This window comes from Camellia sinensis, chromosome 4, assembly GCF_055761805.1.
Source record: "Camellia sinensis isolate YWXY chromosome 4, ASM5576180v1, whole genome shotgun sequence".
NCBI lineage: Eukaryota > Viridiplantae > Streptophyta > Magnoliopsida > Ericales > Theaceae > Camellia > Camellia sinensis.
In genome coordinates this window covers 113,825,087-113,851,881 of record NC_138964.1, presented here as the reverse complement: position 1 = coordinate 113,851,881, position 26,795 = coordinate 113,825,087, and the positions used below count along the sequence as shown (strand labels likewise).

Below are 26,795 nucleotides of genomic sequence, written 5' to 3'. Positions count from 1 at the left end.
TAAACAAAATTGGGGAGTCATTGTGATTATTTGTGTTGTACTTAAAATGTTAATGTTTTAGAATGTGTTTGAGGCGCCCATTTGCTTGGTTCGTGTGAGGATGATGAATGTGGGAATGTGTTTGAGGTGCCCACTTGCCCGGTTCACATGAGTGCGATGAATGTGGGGATGCTGTGAGGTGTCCACTAGCTAGTTCGTGTGAGGACGACGAAAGTGGAAGGCTTGAGGTGTCCATTGGCCATCTGTGTTGAATTGTGTGTTGTGTAATAACTTCTAAACCAATGAAAATCCATGGGCATTATTAAGGTCATGCATATTTAAAACAAATGTTTATATACTTGGTCAAAGTTATTCTTTACTGGGCAATTGCTCATTCCTATTTGCTAACATTTCAGGAAATGAAGAGCCCCATGACCATCAATGAAGACAAAGGAAAAAGACTGGCTCTTTTCAAAATTTAAACTTTTGTGAACTTGAAATTGTAATGCAATGGTGGACCTCCTTTTCTACTTTTATATTGAGTTTCGTATATTTGTACTACATGTCACAATGTAATTAGTAAACTCAAAGGGCAATGTAATTGTTTTGTATTCTTCTCTAGCTCACTGAACTGAGATCCATATTTTGTAATTTTGTAAACAAAAGCTACAGTTCAGTGAGAAAGAGAAATATTTGAATAAAATTGTGTTTATGTGGAGAATGTTCTTTTAATTGTTCGATGGGAAATTATATGTATGGGGTACTACAAATTTGGTATCAGAGCTAACCAGGTTGAATACTCTTAGGAAGTGATCGTGTCACATTTGGGTTGTCAAGTAAAAATAAGGGTTTGGTAGTCTTATTTGATTATGTGTTTATGTGATTAGGTGTGTATGGGGTCAATTCTCTAGGATATGACTTGTGTCCACTACATTCAACGAAGTCCCTTTGAAAAGGCATCTGATCAATGGTTTTTCCACTAAGAAATCCTTGAATGTCATGGAATGAGTTGATATCTTGGAAGAGGGATTCATATGTGTTCTGTTTGTCTATGTGCTTATGTGTTGAGAATGAGATAAAGACTTGAGGAGAAGTGATGAACTAGTATATGAATTTTGAGTTAATCTTGTCCACATCTACTCTTATATAGGATGTCTGGACGTAGTAGGGGTCGTGGCAAACCTCGTCGAGGTGGTCGAGATATCCCGACTCAACCAAAGATCTTTCCTCAAGAAGAAGGAGTGGGTCAAAACATTGTGGCTGCTTCACTGGCCAAAGACGCTATATGAGTGTTGGCTCGAGAGATGGTTGAGGCTCTTAGGGAGTCAATGGACATTCTTAGAGCTGAGCAAGCTGCTAGAACTATTAAAGGGGAGACTGGAGTTTCATTCCTGAAAATTGAATTTTTTTGCTAAATTACTGCTGAATTTCTTGGGGGTCCTGAACCATTAAAGGCGGATGAATGGCTTGAGCAAATCACCAAATCTTTCGAGATTTTAGATATTTGGGTCGGTGAACTCTGGGTGGTGCTTGCTAGTTATCAATTAAAGGGAGATGCCGACCAATGGTGGAAATATGCCAAGGGTCAAATTGAACATACTTGGGAAGAGTTTTCTCATGCTTTTCAGGAAAAATACCTTTCTCCCACTACGAGGGAACGTTTATGGAGAGAGTTTGAGGAGCTTGAACAATTTGATTCCACAGTGGCGGAGTTTGAGGCTACTTTTAAGAGCCTATCTCATTTTGCACTCGACTTGGTAGCTATGAAAGTGCGTAGGTGTCTAGAGTTTGAGAAGTGACTGAGGCCAAAAATCTTGATGAGTGTGATGGGCAACATGAATTGGGATTATGAAAGGTTGGTGGAGTTCGTGGCACATATTAAGATCATGCTTGAAGGTGAGGAGAAGAGGCGACAGCTTAAGAGACAAGGGTTTACTAAATCTCGAGGGGGTTCTATGGTATCCAAAAAGTCAAAGAGTTCTACGTCCTCTCATCTACCGTCATTATCGGCTGTGTCAGAAAATTCTCTATCAGAAAAGAGTATGGATAGTACGGGACAAAGTGGGATCACTTGTTATCAATGTAGTAAGCAAGGTCACAAGTCCAATACATGTCCACGGAGGGGTAACCAACAACCTCATCCTTCTATTCATCTTAAGAATCAGACCTTCGGTGGAGGTCAATCGCCCCGTTTGTTATCAATGCTGCCAGTCGGGTCATATGAAGAAGTTTTGTCCCTAAATTCCTAGAATAGCTAATGCTTCAGGGTTTCAGGCAAGATAGAGCCAAAGACAGACTCATCAGCCAGTTTAGTCAGGACAGACGTCTAGAGCTATACATGAGGCTACCTCCGCACAGTCCATGCAACATGCCTATCATTAGAGGGGTGAGTAGAGTGAATAGAGACACCAAGGGAGAGTCTATGCTGTCACTGCATCCAAACAGTCAACTGGGCCAATGGTGATGTGAGGTACATATCTTATATATAATACTTGGGTCAATGTGTTGATAGACACGGGGCCATCCCATTCATTTATAGCATCTACTTTTGTATCTATGTTGGGTTGAACCATTAGAATCTTCTCTTGTTATAGAATCACCAGTTAAGGGTAAGATGGTATTAAACCATGTGTGCCGCGGGTGTGTGATTAAAGTTGCAGACCACCGACTTCTTTTTAGTTTGGTATTGTTAGATATGACGGGTTTTGATGTCATCCACGGTATGGACTAGTTGTTCTCTTATTGTGCTGTAATAGATTATTACTGTGGGAGAGTTACAATGTGTTTAGCTGGGGGTGACTGTTTTTATTTTATGGGGGATAGAACTGATAGACTTTTAACGCCTTCATATGACTCTCGTAGTCAAGGCATATTCACTTCTCTTCTCTCAACCTTGATGAATGATGGGAATAGTGATGCGTGAGGGGTGTATTCCCTAGGGTGGTTTGTGAGTATTTAGATTTTTTTCTAGAGCACCTCACCGAATTACCGCCTTATTGTGAGGTCAAGTTTTCTATAGACCTAGTGACGGGTACGACACCCATTTCTATGCCACCCTATAGATTCACTTCAACAAAGTAGCTTGTTTTGAAGGAGCAATTGCAAGAGTTAATAGACAAGGGTTTTATATGCCCTAGAACTTCGCCCTGAGGAGCACCGGCTCTCTTTGCCAAGAAGAAGGATGGTTCATTAAGGCTATGCATTGATTACCATAAACTGACTAGGGTCACAATTAAAAATAAGTACTCGTTGCCTAGAATAAATGATCTTTTTGACCAACTTAAGGATTCTCAGTGTTTCTCAAAAATAGATTTGAGATCGATTTGTCATCAGTTACGTATGAAAGAAGAAGATATCCTGAAGACGGCCTTTTGTACTGGATATAGCCATTATGAATTCCTTGTGATGCCATTTGGTTTAACTAATGCTCCTGCCACCTTTATGAACTTGATGAATCATGTTTTTGGAGAATATCTTGACAAATTTGTGGTAGTCTTTGTAGATGATATTCTTATATATTCACCATCTGAGGAAGAACATGAGATGCACCTTCACATTATGTTGCAATTACTTAAGAAGCACAGATTATACGCCAAGTATGAGAAATGTGAGTTCTAGCTCTCCAAGGTGAAATTCTTGGGTCATGCTATTTCTAAGGATGGGGTTGCCGTAGATTATTCGAAGATCGAGGTGGTACGGAATTGGGAGTGACCTAAGAACACATTTGAGATCCGCAGTTTCTTGGGTCTTGCTAGTTATTATAGATGGTTTGTGAAAGACTTCTCCACGTTAGCTTCTTCGTTGACTAGACTAACGAGGAATGGAGTGAAGTTTGTTTGGAATGAACCATGTGAGAAATCCTTCTAAGAGCTAAAGGCTAGATTAACCACCACACTAGTTTTAGTCATTCCAGAAAGAGCTTTGGGTTACATTGTATACTGTGATGCCTCTAGAGGAGGTTTGGGATGTGTTTTGATGCAATAAGGTAAGGTAGTGGCGTATGGTTCACGCCAATTGAAAACCCACGAAAGAAATTACCCGACTCATGATTTAAAGTTAGTTGCAGTTAATTTTTCTCTAAAATTGTGGAGACATTACTTGTATGAGAAGAAGTTTGAGGTGTTTTCAGATCATAACACCACAAGAAAGGGGGCATATAACACGAAAGTATTTGCGATGACACTATTTACCGTTGCAAAAAGTAATTTCTTTTTTTTTTCTCTTAATAAAATCTAACCAAATAAAAATAAAAAAAATCGCAATCATTTATTTTATTTTATTTATTTCTTATCTAAATAAAAAGAAGAAAAATTACGATATTTTCTTTTCATTTTTTTTCTGCTATAACTTAATCATCTCTTTTCTTTCCGTTCCCAAAAACATAGTGTTAACCAAAAGCCTATCAAAAGTCCCCATCTCTTCTTACGTCTCTCTCTCTCTCTCTCTCGACTGTGAGCAACGGCGGACGACGATGAGCATCGAATCAACGGCGTTGAGCGATGGCAGCGAGCAGCGTGAGACGACATCGAGCAGCATGCGACGGCGGAAAGCGAGCGACGGCGGCAAGGCATGTCTCTCTTCAACTCTCTCATCTTCTCAATCTCCTAAGACCTCACGCACACAGATTCACAAAACAAAAGGCGAAAACAAACTCTCATCGTCTTTGCGTTCGTCAATCTTCAGATAAGGTAAATTCAGCTCCATATTCACTCTGATTCTCCGTAGCTTCAGTACTTTTCCAGATTAGGGTTTCGATTCGTGGTTTTTTTTTTTTCTTTTCTTCTTCTTCTTCTCAGATCTCGTGTTTCTTTCATCTCAATTGATGTTGGGTTTGTGTTTGTTTTTGATGGATTGTTGTAGTGGTGGTCTGTAAGCAGTTGGGTATTGATTTGTTGATGCTTGTGTTATTTGATTTTGTTTTGTTGATTGATGATTGATTGTCTCAGTTTCTAAGCACTACTGGAAAATATTCATTTTTGGGTTTTTAGGTGAAATAGACAGAGGGCATTTGAAAATTAGAATATATGTAGTTGTCTACTGCTTAATCAGTGAAAATGTGGTGCCTTCTGCGTGTGGATTGTGAACCAAGTGATTTTGGTGCCTTCTGTATGTTTTGAACCAGGTGATAGTTGACATAGTGTTCTTCCTATTTGGCCCAAGCTTTTTAGGGAATATTGGGTTGTGATGGGTTTTTTTTTTTTTTTTTTGGGATTTTCCTTAATTCTTGTGCTGGGTTTGAAGTTTTCTCTCTTGGTTGGTCTAATTTTGGTAGTTTTTTGGTTATTATTGTTCTGGGTTTTTGTTGAAATTTGATTTCTTCACTAGTTTTGCATTTTGGGTTGGACAAAATTATGCATTACAGTTGACATAGTGTTCTTCCTATTTGGGCAAGGTTTTTAGAATATTGGTTTTGCAGTTTGGATCTTAATTCAGAGAATTTTGGTGTTCTGTTTTTGTGTTTTGTTCTCACTACTGACACAACTGGATCAGACACTGCCTTTTCCTTTAGTTCTAAAAGTTTCATCAATTGAATTGATATGTAAGGTTAGTGTGGTTTTAAGGGATACTTGCCCCCCAAAAAAATGGTTTTTAAGGGATGGGCAGACAAATAATGTTTCCTGATGTGATTTTTTCAACTTGGAATGTAAATTTTTATATTTGGATAAATTCTATACGGTTTGTTGTTTGGATTTTCGTGATTTATTTTGATAAATTGAATTTGTAGATGTGGTGAGGGATGACCCAACAAACAATGTTCTTGATTCGATATTTTCCAAACTTGGAATGCAGCTTCATAGGAGGGATCATCATCCAATTGGGATTTTGAAGAATGCAATATACAACTACTTTGACATCACTTACTCGGGAAAGTTTGACAAGTTTGATAATCTCTTCCCATTTGTTTCTGTTAAAATGGTACAACATTGGATTTATTAAGCAACTTCTACAAAACATTTGTTTCTTATCTATCCCTCATAAAGCTGTTCTTCAGAGATCAAGTATTGCTCTTTAGGCCTCGTTTGGGAATCATCTTTTTTAGCCAAAAAGTCAAAAAGTTACTAAATTAGCCAAAAAGCCAACAACCCATACCAAAAAGTCAAAGATTCTCTTTTCTCTATACTTTTTGCACATCTTTTCGTAAAAAGCCAAAAAGTCATCCCAAACATACTAGTTTTTTTTAGCTCATATTTTAGCCAAATAGTCAAAAAGTTACTAAATTAGCCCGTTCCTAAACGAGGCCTTAGTCTTGAATATGCGAAGGTCATATTTGATTTTTTTATTTTATTTTAAATGCAGCTATCAAAGTTTATTTCCTGTTGAGCCTCTTTCATTGAAGAGGGTGTAATTAGTTTTGTAGCTGATATCTGAGTCATAAACTAAGTAAGGACTTGGTCATTTAACCTCTCGTGGTAAATAAAGCCTACAATATGCAATTTAATGTTATTTTCCAGTTCTTATTGTTCTTATTTTTCTAGTAATTATTTTGGAAGCATGAAGATAGGAATTATATCGAGTTACTAATAGAGGTGAATTTTGTGCAGATTTTGCATTGACCTAGTTTCCATGGTCAAGAACCATAAAGGATAATCTTGTTTAGTGTTTGTGCATTCTTGTGACAATGGCTATCCTTGTTGCAGAACTTTGATGATGTCTTGGTGCCTGAAGATCATGGGAGTAGGAGTTACAATGATACATATTATGTGGACTCTCAAACTGTCTTAAGGTGCCACATTTGTGCACATCAAGCTGAGCTTTTGAGGAAGGGACACACCCATTTCCTTGTCACTGGAGATGTTTATCGTAGAGATTCTATTGATTCAACTCATCGCCCCGTATTCCATCAGGTTTCTAATCTTTCATCATGGCAACCATGGTTTCGCAGCTGACTCTTTTTTCTTTCTTTCTTTTTTTTTTTTGTCAAATAATTTGGTGTCTTGACTCTCCAGATGGAAGGGTTTCGGGTTTTTACTCCAGATGATTGGGAGCCATCAGGCATGGATGGAACATCTTATGTAGCTGAGGATTTAAAGAAATGCCTTGAGGGTTTGGCACGCCACTTATTTGGTACAGTTTAAATTGAAACATGACATGAAAATTTGAGCTGTGACAATAGAAGATATAATAATTATTCATTATGTGCAGTGATTGAGAGTTTATAAATATTCTAAATATGTTGGGGATGGTGAAAGGATAAAAAAAAAAAATTGTGGGGAAAAAGCAAATCAGGTTACAAATGAAGATCATATGATGTCACTCATTCTGGGTGAAACCAGGATGATTCACTAGATGGAATGAACAATATCTATAACATATAATAGTGTGGTAAGTCAAGGAAATTTTTTTTAAGGAACAAACATATCTGACCTTATAGGTTGGTTTCTGTAGGAGATATACTTTACTTTTCTTTTTCAGCCTAACACCTTTTGAGAATTTTAGGTTCTGTGGAAATGCACTAGATTGACACTTATTTTCCATTTACCGGTCCATCATTTGAACTCAAGATATATTTTCAGGTATGAATTTTCTTTTCTTTTTACTTGGTGGGGCTTGATTGCACATGCTTTGCTTTTTAATTTTTTTTTCTTTGATTGCGTTAACCATAACTTTTTGGAGAAGCTTGAGTTTGAACTATTTTCTAGAAGAATTTTTCTTCATTAAAATCCATGGATTCTGTCTTGGTTCATTTCATACATTTTTGAACTGTTATCATGCAAATGGAGTAGTAACAGAAAAACATTAAAAAAAATTTGTGAGAGGTAGAGGGTTGAGTACTATTTCTTTGGCATGATATTCTACATTTCTTGAACGTAAAAGAAAGCTTTACTCATGCTGTTAGAATGTATAGTGTATACTTTCGTCACTTGGTTCCATAGTGCATATATGTGTATCCAAATCAATGGAACTATAAAGTATTTCCAAGTCTGGTTGTGGTTTTCAAAATGATGTATGTGTATACATGTGGAGACTATAAAGCTTTACTCATGTTGTTTATGTTGTTTCATATTTTCTACTATTACCAAGTACCTTCGCGGTGTCTCTCATCTTTAGAGGCGCCGATGCTTTATAGTATGACCTTTGAAAAATCTTTTAAATAAATTTGAATTCGAGGTGTTGACGTCCCAAAATCACCAAACAGCGTCGGTTTAATACGAAACTTGGCACACATGACCATCTAAGCACGAGAGACTTGTGGGAGAAGACGGGATTCCAATCGGGTTTCCGATTTGGGAGTTAGAGCCGGATTTCTGTCTAGCTAAAATTGTTTACTTAATTTTCTTATTAATTATATAGTAGTTAATTTTTTATGTTTTTTTGTAATTAAAATATTAATACATAATTATATTGTCATTAATTATTTTTATTTTTTGTTTTCAGATATTTCTCGAGTAGGAGTTTGCTTCTTGTGGAATGCAAGCGTGTGAAGATTGCGACCAACTTTTATTTTTGTTACCTACAGAAGAATCATGAGGGGAAAATTTTTGTTTTTGATTTACGTTATTTTGAATTGTGAATAACATTATGTATTTAAACATTATATATGTATTATGCAATATTATGTAGTGGGATAATTTTGCTGATGTACTGTTATGAATGAAATAATATTTTTATTATGGATGAATTGTTATTTTTATACTGGAATTATTGGTTTTTATGTAATTATTGGTTTTTTTTCAGTTATTTTTTATTTAATGAAGGTAATTTTTATATTTTTAATAATTTTATTACATTTTTTTTTTTTTTTTTTTTGGGCGATGGCACCACACCGTCTCAAAAACATTAGAAGGAATTTTTTTGCCGTCGCAAAAGATATTGGCAAAAGTTGAAACAAAAAACCTTTCACGACAGTATTCTTTGCCGTCGCAAATAGTTTTTTAGAGACGGCAGGTATTCCATTGCAATAAAAAACACTTTCGCGATGACATTTTGCCGTCGCAAATAACACTTTTTAGTGACAACAAACAGTGCTGCCGCAAAAAATTCAAATTTTTTACATATTAATGTCAACAGCATAACTCCGTCGCAAAAAGGCAACTTTGTCGTCTAAAAAAAAAAAAAAGGCGACGGCATGGTGCCGTCGCTAAAACCTTTTAGCAACGCCTTTTGTTGTGACTCCCCATTTGCCGTCAGTAAAAGTCAATTGCTGTCACAAAAAAGTTTTTGAGACGACATTTTGAGTATTTGCGACGGCAGTTTGCCGTTGCAAAAAATCGAAATTTTTGTAGTGTAAAAGTCTTAAATATCTATTTTCTCAAAAGGATTTGAATTTATGTCAAAGAATATGGATGGAATTTTTAGAGGATTATGATTTTGAATTATTTTGAATTACACTATCATCCCGAAAAAGCCAATGTGGTGGCCGATGCTTTGAGTAGAAAATACCATTGCCAATCCTGGAATTAAGGAATGGGAAATGTTGGGTGATTTGGGTGAATTCAATTAGCATCTTGTGACTCTTCTAAGTATGCCACTTTGTGTTCCGTCCTTGCACAACCAAGACTTTTTACTCGGGTTATAGAGGCACGATGAGGTAACTTGGAAGTTGAAGCAATCAAGGAGAAAATTGTATAGGGGAAGGAAGAAAAGGGTTTGAGGATGGATTCTGATCCTAATATTCGATATCTAGATTGCCTTTTTGTACCTGAATTGTGTAGAGACGATGTACTTCGAGAATTTCACCACTTCCATCTTACAGTACATCCGGGGGACACAAAAATATACCATGACCTTAGCCGAGAATTTTAGTGGAGGGGCATGAAGCGAGATGTGGCTTCATTTGCGTCCAGGTGTTTACTTTGTCAACAAGTCAAAGGTAAAACATCAACGACCAGCCGGGATATTACAACTCTTGCCTATTACTGAATGGAAGTGGGAACATATTACTATAGATTTTGTTTCAGGTCTCCCTAGAACACAAAGGGATAATGACGCAGTTTGGGTAGTGGTGGATTGACTAACTAAGTCGGCTCATTTTCTTGCTATGTGTATGTGAGATTTAGTTAATTTCTTGGCAGAACTTTATGTCAAAGAGATTGTTCGGCTTCACGAAGTTCCGGTAAGTATTGTCTTGAATTGAGACCCTCGTTTTACTGCACAGTTGTGGTAAAACCTATAAACTGTTATGGGCATTCAGTTAACTTTTAGCACCGCTTACCACTCACAAACCGATGGACAGTCCGAACGCACTATCCAAATCTTGGAAGACATGTTGAGAGCTTGTGTGCTAAATTTTAAAGGTTCTCGAGAGAGACCCACCTTTAGCGGAATTCGCCTATAATAATAGTTATCAAGCTATCATCGAGATGGATCCTTTTGAAGCTTTGTATGGGAAACTGTGTAGGTCATCGGTGTGTTGGACTGAGGTGGGAGATTCACCTATGCTTGGACCGGAATTGGTTCGAGAAACCACTGAGAAAATAGTTCTCATTCGGAAACGGTTAATTACGGCTCAAAGTCGATAAAAGAGCTATGCAGACCGGAGGAGAAGACCCCTATCTTTTGATGTGGATGAACATGTATTTTTGAAGATATCGCCCAGAAAAGGGTTAACGAGATTTGGGCAAAGCGAAAAATTGTCACCTAGATTCATTGGCCCGTTTGATATTATAGAACGGGTAGAAGAGGTAGCTTATCGCCTTGCATTGCCACTGTAATTATCCAGAGTGCGCGATGTGTTCTATGTCTCCATGCTTCGTAAGTATGAACCCAATCCTTCCCATGCCTTGGATTGGACAAATTTAGAGGTGGCTGAGAATACTTCATATGAGGAGAGGCTGACAAAAATATTGGACATTCAGGAACAAGTTTTGAGAGGCAAAGTCATTCCTTTAGCTAAAGTGTTATGGCATCACCATGGGGTTGAAGAGGCCACTTGAGAACGAGAAGCTGAAGTTCGTGAGAAATACCCCCCAAAACTTGCTTTTTTGTTATCTTAAATTATTGTATGGGAGATTGTAGAAGGAAGTAAATGAAACAAATCTAAATTTCTATGCTATTGTTAGAAGTTAACTTTGATTTTGTTTTGGTTTGAGAAGTCGTGATGATTGAGACTATTGTTATAGTGAATATTCATCTTTCTTGGGAATTATTGGAGTTGTTTTGGCACGAACTATGAAATTCAGAGATGATATTCCTTAAGGGGATAGGCTGTAACAGTTGTTTTTGGGTGACCGCTCAAGCTGTCAATTGGTAACTCGAGCGGATATTTGCAGCTTCTAGTATTTTGCAAGTTTGCAGGCGAGAGAGCTCGAGTGAAGGAATGGTCGCTTGAGCATAAAATGCAAGCTCCCAATATTTTCACTGTAACTCTGCAAAACTTCTGAGACCTTGCGTTTAATGCTTGAGCGACTCCTTTGTATTTTGGCACTTTGCTCGAGCAATGGAAAGTTTGCTCGAGTGGTCTAGTCGAGACAGCAGAGTTATATTGCGATCTAAACATTTTTCTAACTCATTTCTCTCGCACTCCTCTCTCTAACAGCTCCGTTTCCATAACCATAGCTAGAAAATCTTGGATTTCTTCTAGTAAGAATGAGAATCGATCTTTGGGCCTTCATTAAAGTTGTTATTCTCGTCAAAAGCTACGTTTTGAACCGATTAGATCGTGGTATTCCAGAAGCTTATCGCGTGGACCTTCATCTCTCCTCTTGCAACCTTGAGGTAGGAATATCTTTACTCTTATATATCTATATTTTGACTTAGATATGTGTGAATCTTAAGGTGTGTGCAACTATTGAGATGGATGTGGTATATATATATATATATATATATTTATGGGCTTTGTGTTGATGAGGCAATTGTGTGAAATTGATGGTGGATTGTGGAATCAACTATGAAATAGTGAGTAGATATACTTAAATCACGGAAAGTAAATATTTAAAAGGAAAAGTCTCAAATTTTCATATGTGGCCCAAGGGTTGTTCTTGATTTTGACTTAATGGATAATTGCTAAGTAAAATTAGGGAGTCCTTGTGATTATTTGTGTTGTGCTTAAAATGTTAATGTTTTGGAATGTGTTTGAGGTGCCCACTTGCTCGGTTCGTGTGAGGACGACGAATGTGGGAATGTGTTTGAGGTGCCCACTTGCCCGGTTTGCGTGAGGTCGACGAATGTGGGGATGTTGTGAGGTGTCCATTAGCTGTTCGTGTGAGGACGACAAAAGTGAAAGGTTTGAAGTGTCCACTGGCCATCCATGTGAGGATAAAAAAATGAGGAGATTGGATGCAGAATTGTGTGTTGTGTAATAACTTCTAAACCAATGAAAATCCATGGGCATTATTAAGGTCATGCATAATTAAAACAAATGTTTATATACTTAGTCAAAGTTATTCTCTACTGGGCAATTGCTCATTCCTATTTACTAACATTTTAGGAGATGAAGAGCCCCATAATCGTCAATGAAGACAAAGGAAAAAGACCGTCTCTTTTCAAAATTTAAACTTTTGTGAACTTGAAATTGTAATGTAACGGTGAACCTCCTTTTCTACTTTTATATTGAGTTTCGTATTTTTGTATTACATGTCACAATGTAATTAGTAAACTCAGAGGGCAATGTAATTGTTTTGTAGTCTTCTCTAGCTCATTGAACCGAGATCCATATTTTGTAATTTTGTAAACAAAATCTACAGTTCGTGAGAAAAAGAAATATTTGAATGAAATTGTGTTTATGTGGAGAATGTTGTCTTTATTGTTCAATGGGAAATTGTATGTATGGGGTGCTACACTGAGCGACAGCAGTGGCTATGGACTTGGGAAGCAATAAAAGGGGTGATAGTGGTGATAGTGGGCTAGGGAAAGGAAGGACGAGTAGCAATGGATGTGAAAAAAGGATGGTGCAGTGATAGTAGATTGGGGAAGATGAGGGGTGATGATGGACCACGGTAAAATGCCGAGGTGGCTGTCAATAGTAATGGAAAAAAAAACAGTGATTAAATTATCTAAATTGTCCCGTCTCTATTAGTTTTAACTAATGAATGTAAATAGATAATTAGAATTGATATCATTTTAAAAAGTTATTGATTTAAATTTAAACAATTCAAAAAAATTTGATTTGCTAACGAGATTAGACCGTCAGTTTTTATTTTATTTTATTGTAATTTTTTCTAATTTATTTATGTTCTTTTTAAAATATATTTGTTTGTCCTTGTAGCATTGTTGATGTAAGAACATAAAACTGTTAACCTTTTACTTTCTGTTGACAATTGACGTTTCAAATTATAAAAGGGTTATTCCTAATGCAACAAATGGGGAAAATGATAATTAGTGGTTGCATTTGTGTTTTAGTTTTAGTTTTTTTTTTTTTTTTTTACTTGTCACATCATTAGTGGTGGTGTTAGTGGTAGAAATTTAGTGGTCTGTAGCATTGTTGCAACAAGTGGAGTTCACCAAACAAAGTAGATATCCATTAAATCAATTTCACAGCAGACAGATTGTCAACAACCCAAAAAATTATTTGTCATTCATTGCGTTTTGGGTAACTGATTAAATTAAAAATGGTAAAAGTTTTAGAATTAAGTGCCTGTCTAATACAGTGAACAAGTCTAAGCAATCTGAGCATATCATATGAATCAATCATAGCTAATCTAAAAGAATTAGTTAAATGATCGGATCACATCCGGTCGGTATTTAATAATAAATGGTAGTTTAGCTAGTTGTTATCAAAATAGTTACTTGTATCACTACAAGAAAAAGGATATACAGTGGCGTTTTTTTTTATGACGTTTTTCAAAAACGTCGTGAAATCTGTTCAAAATTTTCAAATTCCAAAAAAATTAAACTAAACCATCTCGTTTTGTGCACCAGTTATTTGTTTTAAACAGTGGCTCAACAAGGCTATGACGTTCTTCTATTCTGATGGAGCAGAGGTGTGACTTTAGAAAGAGAGAGAAATCGAGGCATCGGATCTTCGATCTCCATCAATTCTTCGGTTGTTTGATCTGAAAAATCTTGTTCTACTGGTGATTTGAGCGTATATCTTCCTGATTGTTCGAATCCCTATGATCTAAATCGATCTAGGGCTCAAGGTTAGGGTTTTCTGATATAGATTTGCTACATTCACACAAGATCTATAAAATTTCATGGCTAAAACTAATGATTTGGAATTGTTTTCTCTCGATTTAGTTGATTTCTAGCTTTTTTTATTTTGCTTTTGTTTTGTGTTTTCTTCTTTCGTTTTTGTTCCTTTACTCTTTCTAGTTGTTGTAGGGAAAACTCTTCTCTTTCATCAGATTGAGCAGCAGCAATGGTGAATCGATTTATCTAGGTTTCGAGTGCGGCGTTAGTGTCTTGATCATGTACGGGACAAGTAGGTGGCGTTGGATGTGGATCGTTGGAAACAATGAGTAGAAGCTGATGAAGAGATGCAGATCTGCTCTCTTCGATCAGATCTGTTCTCTCTCTCTCTCTTTCTATATATATATATATATATCTCTATCTCTCTCTGTGATCTGCTAACATGGTAATATCAGATCTGTTTTGTCTCTCTCTAGTCCATTATTTTGCCTTTTTTTGGAATCCCATTTTGGCATTTCTTGCTTTCTAACTCTCCTAATAATCATTTCGGTGTAGTTCCCATGTAAAATGATAGACTTGCATCTTGGTATGTTCTCTGAGTTTCCTTCTTTTTAAAGCTACTACACATGGGTGGGCCTGTTATTGACTACTTGTGCAGAGAGCCAAGAAAAGAAAGGTATTTTCTTGATTCATATCTTTAACTATTTTCTCCCTCTGGATATTGATAATATAATAAATTTGTTTGGTTGGGTTGGATGCAGGAATTGGGATGTAGGCATATTGGCTTGGCAAGATTGATTTATTTTCTATTTCCCTCTGTCTCTATTTCTCTTAAATGAGGACAATATCTTCTGCTCAATTAAATTCAAATTCAAATATGTCATTGGGTTTCCTTTTTATTTGATTCAAATTCAAATATACATAACAATATGTCATTGGGTTTCCTTTTTATTTGTCAATTTTAGAGGGATTTTGTTGCAATTCTTCTTGATTGAAGAAATTAGTTAGTTCACTCCGTCCTAGTTTGGCACAAACCCGCTTAGCTGTGCTGCATCATTGTTACTGACACAGTTTTTTTCAGTTTCTTTGATTGTAATAGAATTTGATTCAGTAATAGTATTCTGGGGCTGCTTATGCTTATGGTGTCTGTTTTAGTTGGTAATTTTTGTTTTTTGTTTTTTTGATTGGCAACAAAAGAAATTTTTTTAGAAAGTAATGGAACAAAATAGAACATAAATGAGATCTTTGGCGTTAACGCCAACATGGTCTGTTGCTACTGTAATGACAATCTTTGTTGTTGTTTCTTTGCTTGTGGAGTGATCAATTCACCGCCTAAGCAATGTAAGTCTAGATTCACTATTGATTTTTTGCCATTTATTATGATTTAGGTTGGAAATTGGACTATTATGTTTCAATTGATACAATTTGTGATATCGACCTAAGCTTTTCTGCATATTTTCATTGCAAAGTTAGTTGAATTTGTTCCACTGCGGTAGCAATAAAATATCAGTATGAATTGCTTTGGGCTTGTTCTGATGAGCTTATATTTTTTCTTTCATTCTAGTGGTTGCGGAAAACAAATCGAAAACCTTTGTTCGAAGCTGTAGAGAAAATGAAAGAAGGTATTTGGTATAAATTTCTATGTCAATCCTTACAAAATTTATCAACTTTTCTTATGTGTATTTTTGGAATTCTCATCTTGAAGTTACTATTTTTTGGATTTCTGCTTTCATAATTGATGCTTCTAGGCTTCATATCTCTCCTTCTCACTGCTACTTCAGGCGTTATATCAAATATTTGCATCCTAACATCGTTCTATGAGAGTGTGTTTTCTCCTTGCACCAAATCTGAGGTTCAGGACAACACTGAAGATAATGTTTCACAGGGTTGTAAACTTTTGATGGCTTTCGCTCTTCCTCACTCAATTGTGAAGGTTACATTCTTTTTTGCAGTTGCAGTTACTTAATTCAGTTGTTTGCATGTCTTGTTTGTTTTTCTTGTCTAGTTGGTAGAAAGATCTCCAAAGTCTGAAGAAAAAAATTATGTACTGTTTTGGTGTCTCCAAAGTCTCAATAAAAATTATTATGTTTTTCTTTATTGCATGTCTATGTCAATCTATTAGTTCCAAGGGAGCTGTTGCCTTGGATGAATGGTGTGAATGAAATTTATATAATATACTCCCTCCATCTTGAAATAAGTGTCTTGCTTTTATTTTTATTGGTCCCAAATTGAATATATGTCCCAATGGAAAATTCAAAGCAATATTCTATTGCTTCCCAGTGTTACTAGTTACGGCAAACATGTTACATTACATATGTATAAAAGCAAGCAATTTTGGAAGAGTTTATGCCAAAGAGATGCAGTGACAGTGCTTGGATTTATTGTTGCTTTCATAAGCTTTATGCTTTTTCAAACATAACACTCATTTGGGATGGATAAAGCAGAATGATCTGGATTATACCTTCCAGAAAATTGATGATATAGTGATTACTATAGGTCATTTGTAACATTTATTTTTGTGGGTCATGCTACCAATTATACATCACAGACCATGTAAGCTGTGTTAATTGGTCCTTGTATTGTTGATATGGTTCTACTGCTTGCAAATTTGCAGAAAACTGTGTTGAGTAGGTTTTTTCTTCTTGTTGCTCTGCTGGTTTGAGGTTATGCTCTAGTGTTAGTGACATTAAGAGTACATGCTTTACTGAGATTTTGCAATTTTTTTTTTTTAAATTTATTGTAGTGATTAATCTGCAGCACATACATCCTTTGACATGAAGATGAATAATGTGCTGTTCAGTTTTGTTTATATTAAGTTGAATTTGTCATGTATTCATTATAGCATCGTAGTCAAATTTATGGAAGACAAGGACTTCACAATTATACTTCAATTGAAATGAAACTAAAACACTTGTGTGTTATTTTCTGCTTAATGGCTGTCTTTGTAATAATGTGATCAGATCCATAGTTGGAGGATATGGGAAGTTGAGGCTTATTTGGAACAGCATGAATTATTAACTGGTAAGATCTAATGCTTGATATAATTTACATGATTCTCAACAGTTCTCCTTTTTATATGCTTTATTTTTAGCTAGAGATGAATTTGTACATTAAAAAGAAAAGAATAGGGAGAAGGAGTTGGAATCTATCAAGTAGAGAGAAGGGAATGCCTAAAGAAAAACATATGAGGTAGAAAAGTGAAAAAAAAAAGGTAACAGTTGATGTTAGATTACAACAGCCAAAGAGGACTACAAATTTTTGTTGCCCCAATTAGCAAAAGAGTTGCCTATGAATTAGATTAGCTATAATTTATAAATACATTTCAAAAATGCAATTCTCAACAACACGATATCACGTTTTGATGATGAATGCTTTAAAATTGCCACGGAAAAGTCAACTGGGAGTTGGGAATCTACATGCAGTTGACATACCCGAAAATCTTAGGGAAGATTTTTGGACCTTTGTTCTCATATGATGTTCACCTTTTGTTATTGATATAACAGTTAGAAGATGGTATTGAAGACAGTTGAATTATTAAATTGCTCTGTGAATTGTTTTGTGGTTCTCTTTTTTGGGTTTTGAAAGATGGTATTGAAGACAGCAAATCTTTTGAAGAATGAAATTCCATTTGAGGAAGAATCAGTAGTTTTATTTGAAGATGTCAAGACTGGTTTAGTTCTCGTCAACATCATCAATGGCTTCTGCACCATTGGAGCTGGAAATCTGGTCTCTCTTCTCCCCTCTCTCTTTATCTTTTCATTATTACCCAGTTTCAATTATTTAGTAATGGATAGATTTTTCTTTACTTCAAATTAATATGGATTAGATTGTCCCTATCTGCTAACCCACTTGTACAATAGATCGTTTAAACTTGGCTTAAAAAGCTTAGCGATTTTAAAATCAATTCAAGTTTAGCTTGTTCACAAAACCAGCTAATCTCAAATGAGTTTTTAACACGACACAGATTGTTTGGTTCTCTTTGTGGTCTGAAACTGAGTTGTTATGTTATGATGGTTGAGTCTGTGTTTGGTTGAGTGTTTTTTTCAGGCACCCACAGAGCCCAACAGTCAGATCAATGAAACGATCGATGAATCGGCAAGACAGGCAAAAGTGTTTTGAAACAAGAAATGGCCAGTTCTTGCATTTCTTGATTCCCACTATCCTGGAAAACTCGAACATCCCTATTCTCATTGCATCATTGGCACTGATGAATCTAATTTGGTTCCTAGTATATAAGTGAACTCTGTTTTCTCTGTTTTTTTGATCTATTCATTAAAATTCAATTCTCAGGCTCTCTTTCTCTCTCTCATGTGCAGCTCTGAAATGGTTGGAGAAGGAACCAAATGTAATGAGAAGGCGAAAAGATTGCTACGATAGATATCTGGGTTCAATGGAAGAGGATGGTTCTAATGTGTTTGTGGATTGGGTGAAAAATAACCAGATTAAAGTTGTGAGTATATATTTGCTATTAGTAGATGGATATAGATATTCCCATCAATCCTCAATCACTTTCACTTCGCATTATATCCAAACAATTCTATGATTTTCTCTCTGTTCCAATGAGTTCATATATAATTCTAGATTATGTGAGCTTATTTATGATTTTCTCTCTGTTCCAATGAGTTCATAATAATTCTAGATTATGTTTAAATAAGTCCTCAATTTATTATTTTTTTTATTCTGCTTTCAGTGCAAGCCTTTTCTGGTATTTTTTATGTAGTCCTCTTTGCAATTTAAAATCACTGTTAAATTGTGAATTTCTTCATAATGCAGTTGGTTCTCATTTATACCCTCAGAATCCAGTCCTCCGCCTTGGAAGTCAGCTCAACTTCAGTGTAGAAGGTTGGTGTATGATAAAATTTTACATTAATTTTTAGTTGGTCACAACTAAAACTCACAAATCCATTTCGGAAATCTAGATCTAAAAGACAACATTGAATTAATGTTTAAAAAGCCATACTAATTGTATATGTCAGGTAGAAATCTTAGTCTGAAATTGATGAATAATTCAAATGCTATTTTCTTTTGTCTGAAATCTATACTAAACCATTGGAACAGCTTAGCTCAGCTAACTCTAATCCTTAAGTTGGATATGCCCAGTAGTTGCAGGAATGCCATCAAGGATTTATCCGTTGGGTTAAGCTTGAAAGCTCAAACATTGAGTGTTTATATTTAAGAGCTTCTTCCTTCCATGCCATTGGAGAATATAGAGAAGCGGTATTAGGGATTCTTTTTCTTGATTTTCCCATTTAAACTACTGGGCATCATGCTCAATTCTTCTTTTCTTTGGTTTACTAAATTTCATTTTATGATAAAGGTGAAAGATTATGATGCTGCTTTGGATTTGGAACTGGACTCCATGGAAAAATTCATGCTTCAATGCTTGGCCTTCTATCAGGTTTGATTTGATATTTGATATGTCGTATTTCTAAGCCACTGCGGGCATTGTTATGAAATTTTCCATAAGCCACCTCAGGCATTGTTATGAATTTTTTTAGCATCTATTGTGTGGTTGCAATCATGAAATAGATCAGATCTATTGTGTGGTTGCAATCATGAATCACATTTACCCTTAGTTTTGCAAATTGTCTTATCTTTAGTGACAAAGTTTTTTGCAGCAATTCCTGGCACCATTGAGAATGGCATACCTATCGATAAAGGAAAATTATTAAAGTCATTCTAAATGAGAACAAATTACTTATTTAGTAATGTTGACAAATGAGAAACCACATAACACTCTAAATGAGTTACATATGGAGAAAAGAGGGTATTAATGTTGTGGTATAAAAGGAAACCATGGAACAGGTGTCAGAGAACAAATTTCCTTTCAATGCAGAAAATTACAAATTATATGAAGAAGTTGGAGAAGGTGTCAGCGCCACTGTTCACCGGGCTCTCTGCATTCCTTTGTGTTGACTGGGATTTGGGAATGTATCCTGCTCAAAATTGTCTTTGTTGTACATGAACCTATTATGATTAATTGAATACGAATCCCTATTCTGCAGTGTAATGATGTGTAATATGCTTGACTATTCCATTGCATCTGCATGTGCAAGCAAATGACTTAACCTATTTTTTTTTTTTTTTTTTGATTGTGTTTGTTGTTTGATTTTGGTTCAGACACAATCATGTAATGTTTATTTAGTCAATATATTGAAGTAGCTGTAAAATTTTATTCATATTATTGTTATTTTTCAGCTTTATTAAAGGTATGTTTTTAAGTTAAATATAACAGATTCAGAACAATTTTTTTTTTTTTAAAAAAGAGCTATAACGGCGTTTTTTCAAAACGCCATTACAGTGTCAACGGACATTTTTTTGAAATAAAAAAATCTATCACGGCGTTTTAAAAACGTCGCTAAATATTGGATGACGTCATTTTATCATTATTCATCGCATTTAGCGGCTATACTAATTTTACGACGTTTTTAAAGCGTCATAAACTTTTAGCGACAGCCGCGTCCTCGACGTTTGGTGATAAGCGTCACTAAAGGAATTAGCGGTGTTTTTAAAACGCCGCTAAAAGTCATTTTTCCACCAGTGTATAATGTAGAATAGAGTCTGTACCTAAAACCAAGCTAAAGAGTTCACAATTGTCACGTTAATTATGTTATTAATTCAGTAAGATTTTTTTATATAATAAACATAATAACAATAATAATAATTAATAAAGAACAAAAAAATTAAATATTAACATAAAAAGTTCAAAATAGCATACGAAGTAGTCGACATACAAAACGACTTGCAAACTCGCTACTAGGCAGCCAAAAAAAAAAACTCACAACTCAAAAGTTGTCCATCACTCAAATACATATAAAATTATTATTTGGTACAAAGAATTGAATAAGTTAAGATTGAATTATCTCATACTATTATATGAGAACTTATATAATGCACATACAATAAATAATAGAAAAAAAGAGAGTATTTGTATGTATGTTAGGGATATTCACAAATTGTTTTTGACGGTTTGATTTGTGATTTGGATCCACCCCGTATGTCTGCAGTTTGGGAAAAAGTCAACTCGCAATCGCCCGTAGTAGGGATTGCAGTTTGTGGGGATAGGGTTCACGGTTAGCGAACTGGGCTTTTCGTTTAAAAATTTATTTTTGGGTTGTTTTTCTCCATTTTTTAAATATTCTTTTTGGACATTTTTCTCTCATTTTTAAAAAAATATTTTGGGTCATAAAATCACATATTTCTTATGATGAAATAATTATTTTTCAAATGATTTATTCCAAATAAATTACAGCTTATCTATCCAATTTACTTCCAGAAGGAAATAGACCATAAGCATAGGTCATGATTAATCAATTGACTCATATTCACTTTGCAAAAAATATATAAGTTTAATAAAATCCATAGTTGTTTTAAAAAAATGAAACACACATCTCTTCTAAAAAATTGATTTTAGGGATTATTGAACTCACTGACTAGTAAAAAACAAGAAGTATAACCATGAATAAGCCATTTTACTCATTTTATTACAAGTTACTAGTATTTGTTGATTTCCAAACTTGCAATGCAAAACAAGTTGCAAAACATTTGTTTACTTGCAAGTGAGCGAAAAAAGAGAATATTAGTTACACACTTACAAAACTTACAAGAAAATTTGACGGTTCAGATTAAAAAAAAAAAATGTATAAAGATGTAGGCAGCTGAGTGTGGGTGCGAGTAAAAATCGCAACTCGTCCGCAACCCGCAAAACAGGAAAATTCTTACCCTCATCCGATCCTAACGATTATGCAAAACCGCCCAAATAGGTGCGGGCAGTTCGGGTTGAGCGGTTTTTGCGGATCAAATAATCCTATGCCCAACCCTGATGTATGTATCTTCATTATTTGTTTTCTTGAAATAGGAGTGTCAAAATATAGGTTTCCAGAAGAGTTTATATACTTAATTTGTTTTTATAGTAACTTAGAATTATTCTCCAAATTGACAAGATTTTCTCTCATTTTTTTATCTTATTTCTGTGTTGTGTTGAAGAATGTGCTTTGATCTCTATTGTTTAGAAGTGGCATTTTTTAGGTTATTATTCTGCCATCAGTATCACTACTCAATGATTTAAATTTTGTACCTTTAATAAAACTAAATTATGAAATCTGATTCACACGTGGTACAAGGGTGCAAGGGATGTCCTAATGAACTCTTAGAATGGGGAAAGATGATAGAGTGAAATTGTGAAATTTACAGCCAATAAGTAGATATCAACCCTTATTTTTCTATTGTCCTTCCTCTATGTAGAAACAGATAATGAAGACGAACGAAGTTAGTAGAGATCCACAAAACTAGAAAGTGAAATCTAATGGAATCTGGATAGTTATAATCTCTGGATAGTTTTTTGATGTTTAGAACCTAGATATAAATAGTTTTTGGAGGTTTAATTAGAACCAATGGATATGCTTTGATGTTTAAAACTATATTTTGGTGATTGATGTTTATATATACACATGTTTTGTGAAGCTTGTTAGAATGAATATTTGTAATATTTTTTTGAGATTGTATTGAACAGGTGAAATGGAGTAAGAGCAGTGTTAGGTTTTTATTCTTGGCAACTTCGTTTGACAAAACTCCTTCAAGTTGTATTTGTTTTCGCACTTTTTTATTTCAGTGAGACTATGAGTGTTTAGATGCGAATCCAACCCGAATTATGCCTTGTAGAGAAGTTTGTGATGTTAATTCTTTCAAGATTGTCACTTTGCTGATTATGACGGGGATCGAGCTGCCCGGTTAGCTCGCGGGGGTCGAGGGGGCAACGCCCCTTGGTCGGTTCGGGGCAGCACCACGGCGGGGTCGAGGGGCAGTGCCCCCGAAGCAAAATGCAAAAATGCATTCAAAGTTGCCTCCCCGCTTGAGCGTCCATTCCCCTTCTCGAGCGGAGAATACTGAGTTCCAGAAGTTTGGTGAGTCTGCAAAAATACTGTGATCCGTGTTTTCCCGCTCGAGCGTCGAAATCCCCGCTCGAGCGTACATCTTGGTTTGGAACACGTCATATAGTGTCCCCGCTCGAGCGTCAATACCCACGCTCGAGCAAACCTCGCGATTTCAGATTCTATAAATTGACAAGTTGCTCCAAATTTAGGATTACTTCTCCAGATCTTCTTCTTGGGTTCTAGGGTTTATACCTGTGGATATTTTGCTAGTTTTCTTTAATGTTTTGATTGATTATTCAACTCATGGTTTAAAGAGTATACATCAAAGGATTATTTGTTTGTTCTACACAAAAGAGAGAGTTGCTCTTCAGTGGATTCTGAAGAATTTGAGCCTGAAGCTTTGGTGGATTCTGGAGTGGCTCGTCATCAAGACAATTCTGAGGTGAAGACAGGATTGGAAGAGGCACGTAGGGGTTGGTTCAATTCGGGCGTGGATTCGCTAGGTAATTGAGAGTATACCTATGTAATTCCTTTATGTCTTTTTAGTGGATTGTTTTGTAGCTTTTGCCTATGATTTTTTTTTATCACAATTGGAGGTGTCCAATTGTGGTTTTTCCACATAAAATCGTTGTGGCGATTTGTCTTGATTGTTTGATTGGGATTGTTATATACTGTTTAAAATTGATACATAAATCACAAATCAACATCCACGGCAAGGAAACACACTTTTGGCGACTAAAATATTAGTTGCCAAAAGTGCTGATTTTAGTCGCCAAAAGGCTTTGCCGACCAAATACTTTGGTCGCTGGCTTTGTCGGGGATACATTGTTGCCGAAGGTATTAGCGACTAAAGAACATTTAGTCGCCAAAAGTACTACAATATTACCGATTAACACCTTAGTAGGCAAAACTAACAGCTATTAGCGACGAAAATAGTATTAGTCGCCGATGACTCACATTAGCGACCAATAGATTAGTCGCCCAAAGGGTCTATTAATTTGTTTAACTCACTTCTTTAGCTACTAAATATTTTGTCGTGAAAACTGGAAATCTTTACGGCGACGAAATCTTTTGTCGCCAATACTATTATTTCAGCTACTAAATCTGTAGTGGCTGAAAGGGTCACTGTTGTTTGGCTACTAAACTTCTTAGTCGGCTATGCTTTTTTATTATGTTTTGGCGACTAAAAATGTTGTCGCCAAAAGTGTTTTTCATTTGTTTTGGCGACTAAATTTGTTGTCGCCAAAAATGATTTGATTTTTAGCTACTAAACAGTTAGTCGCCAAAAGTGTTTCGAGTTGTTTTAGCTACTCAATATTTAGTCGCCAAAAGTGTTTCAATTTGCTGTAGCTACTAAATATTTAGTCGCCATAAGATTTATTTCTTTTTTAGCTACTAATTGTTTTGTCACCAAAAACCTCATTTTATATTTTTATTTTTTTTTTTGCATTTTAATAAATTTTGTTAGAACCTGTATCCACCAAAACCTGTAATAGGTATACAACCTATATATATTATCACCTATTCTGTAATACATGTTTCACTTACAACCATCAAACAAAAAAGAACACCTGCTAATGTAAACTTATATAGAAACCAATATATATATTTCAATTACAAATAATAACGTCATACATTCCAAATACGTTACCAAAACAATGTACTTACACAACATTTTTACTGTACTACGCATTGTAATGACCATTTGCCAAGGTACAAATTACCATGGTAATATGTACCATGACAAAAGGTAATCTATGTATATACCACCTGAGCAATTAATACATGTGGAGCAACAGCAAATGTGAATGATCTATGTACCCCGTCATTGATTCCATAAGAAAAGAGAAATTAATAGAAGCTCCAAAAATACTATGTACCCCGTCAAAAATTATATGTACGATTGGTCCACAGTCCACACAAAAAGTATAGGGCGACAAAAAGCTTCCGAAATTTGCAAAACTGTGAATGATCTTCCAGACAAAGAAATAGAAGATCCACATGTCAACGGTAAAAGCCATCTACACAACCAAAATTACACCCATTAGTTCCATTGTAAACAAAAAGTTATAACCATCTACAAAACACAAATTGCAAGGATGTCAATTGTAATTGAAATTGTATTTAACTATAGTTTGAATTTAGGAATTTCAATATACTTTCTTTACACTTTAAATTGTATTCAAAGTGTACATTTAAAGTGCAAAGAAACTTCCCAAGTCAAGCATGAGCCCGAAGTCAAGTTTAGTCCAATGTGTGAATATATATGTATTTTATTCATAAATATACATATATAGAGATGCTTATACAACATATATTTTTGTAAGCTTTAATATATGCCATCACAATTTCATCAAAAAGTGGTAAAAAAGAGAGGTTCAAAGCAAATGCTAACAATAGAAACAATTTAAATATTGCAATAGAAACTAGTCAACACTTGTGGTAAATGTCAAGTTTCTTATCTTTTAACTTCGGAAGTCAATATAAGCTTTAATATATTTTTTGTGTAGCTTTATAGCATTTCAGGGGCTGCTTTCATTTTTCGGCCCTCGAAGGCCCTTTTTCGGTTAAGTTTATGGCATTTTCCACGACAACTCCCAACGTACACGTGCTAATTACGTCCCATCTTTCCCCACAGGTCCTATTTGACACAACGAAGCTACCCGTGTCATCCCTATAGTGGTTCGGGGGCTGCTTTAATTTTTCGGCCCTCCAAGGCCTTTTTCGGCTAAGTTTATGGCCTTTTCCACGACAACTCCCAACGTACCCGTGCTAATTACGTCCCGTCTGTCCCCACAGGTCCTATTTGACACAACGGAGCTACTTGTGCCATCCCTACACTGGTTTGGGGGCTGGTTTCGTTTTTCGGCCCTCCAAGGCCTTTTTTCGACTAAGTTTATGGCCTTTTCCGCGACAAATCCCAACGTACCCATGCTAATTACGTCCCATCTGTCCCCATAGGTCCTATTTGACACAACGAAGCTACCCGTGTCATCCCTACATTGATTCGGGGGCTGCTTTCATTTTTCAGCCCTCGAAGGCCCTTTTTCGGCTAAGTTTATGGCATTTTCCACGACAACTCCCAACGTACACGTGCTAATTACGTCCCGTCTTTCCCCACAGGTCCTATTTGACACAACGAAGCTACCCGTGCCATCGCTACAGTGGTTCGAGGGATGCTTTAATTTTTCGGCCCTCCAAGGCCTTTTTCGGCTAAGTTTATGGCCTTTCCACGACAACTCCCAACCCAAAATTGTTGTCCACTAACAGACCCCAAACCTCTTCTCTCTCAAACTCATTACTATGAACCAATCATGGCTTTCATGCATTTTAGACCAGTCAAGTTGTACTAGTTATATTGTACTAAATCAAAATTCATTCCAATTTAATTGCCTGCTGCAATTAGTCTTAAATTTGAAATGGCATCCAATTGGATATCACTGCTAATATAGTAACTGGCCTCATATTCATAGGCTCATCGTATTTGCTTTTACAAAACTTCATATTTCATTAAAATCATGTGGTTACCTTATGGAAATCAGGTTACGGTCCTTTGTGTAATGTAGTAAAACACCACGTCGGCTGCTGCATAATCTACTCACTTTATGCCTCAAAACCTATTCGAAGCACATAACAAAAACAAAATTTGCATAGCAACTTTAGAAAAGAATTCCATGTGAATATGCTCCATATTTTTTGTAGAAGTTGAACTAGCTTGTCAAACAAAATTTTGTTTACCGAATAGTAGGATGACCATTTGAACCCTCCAAGAGGGTTGTGAGCCGGGACACCACGTTGTTCAAATGATTGAGTTGTACTTGTTGTGCCTCCCGTGCTTTTTTTTCTTCATCGACTTGTTTGATCAGCTGCTCTCTTTCCCTCGTAATTTCCTCCCAATCTCTTTGCCGCTCCTCTTTCTCCTTCAATAGCTCCTCC

The 26,795-nt window shown here is 35.7% G+C and overlaps 1 protein-coding gene and 2 long non-coding RNA genes across 10 annotated transcripts; all 3 read left to right on the top strand.

Moving 5' to 3' along the window:
- The first annotated feature begins 4,348 nt into the window (after positions 1-4,348).
- LOC114289916 (phenylalanine--tRNA ligase, chloroplastic/mitochondrial) lies at positions 4,349-8,599 on the top strand. Of its 8 annotated transcripts, none has more exons than XR_014327377.1 (7): positions 4,352-4,667; positions 5,770-5,895; positions 6,618-6,824; positions 6,927-7,044; positions 7,123-7,302; positions 7,417-7,493; positions 8,356-8,599. XR_014327377.1 is itself a non-coding variant. In XM_028233757.2 (5 exons), exons 1-5 carry the CDS (start codon positions 4,479-4,481, stop codon positions 7,434-7,436), a joined length of 660 nt encoding a protein of 219 aa, XP_028089558.2. In that variant the 5' UTR covers positions 4,352-4,478; the 3' UTR covers positions 7,437-7,571. The 8 variants fall into 8 exon arrangements, 1 of the variants encoding a protein (XP_028089558.2); XR_014327383.1 differs by having other exon boundaries at positions 4,353-4,667; positions 5,705-5,895; XR_014327381.1 differs by lacking the exon at positions 7,123-7,302 and having other exon boundaries at positions 4,349-4,667; positions 5,705-5,895.
- On the top strand, positions 6,224-6,564 carry LOC145789444 (uncharacterized). Its single transcript, XR_014327384.1, has 2 exons — positions 6,224-6,360; positions 6,522-6,564. It is a non-coding gene; the product is annotated as an uncharacterized LOC145789444 (long non-coding RNA).
- Positions 8,600-14,345: 5,746 nt separating the features above from the next.
- Positions 14,346-16,149, top strand: LOC145823408 (uncharacterized). Its single transcript, XR_014365693.1, has 3 exons — positions 14,346-14,662; positions 15,551-15,608; positions 15,768-16,149. It is a non-coding gene; the product is annotated as an uncharacterized LOC145823408 (long non-coding RNA).
- The last annotated feature ends 10,646 nt before the right edge of the window (positions 16,150-26,795 follow it).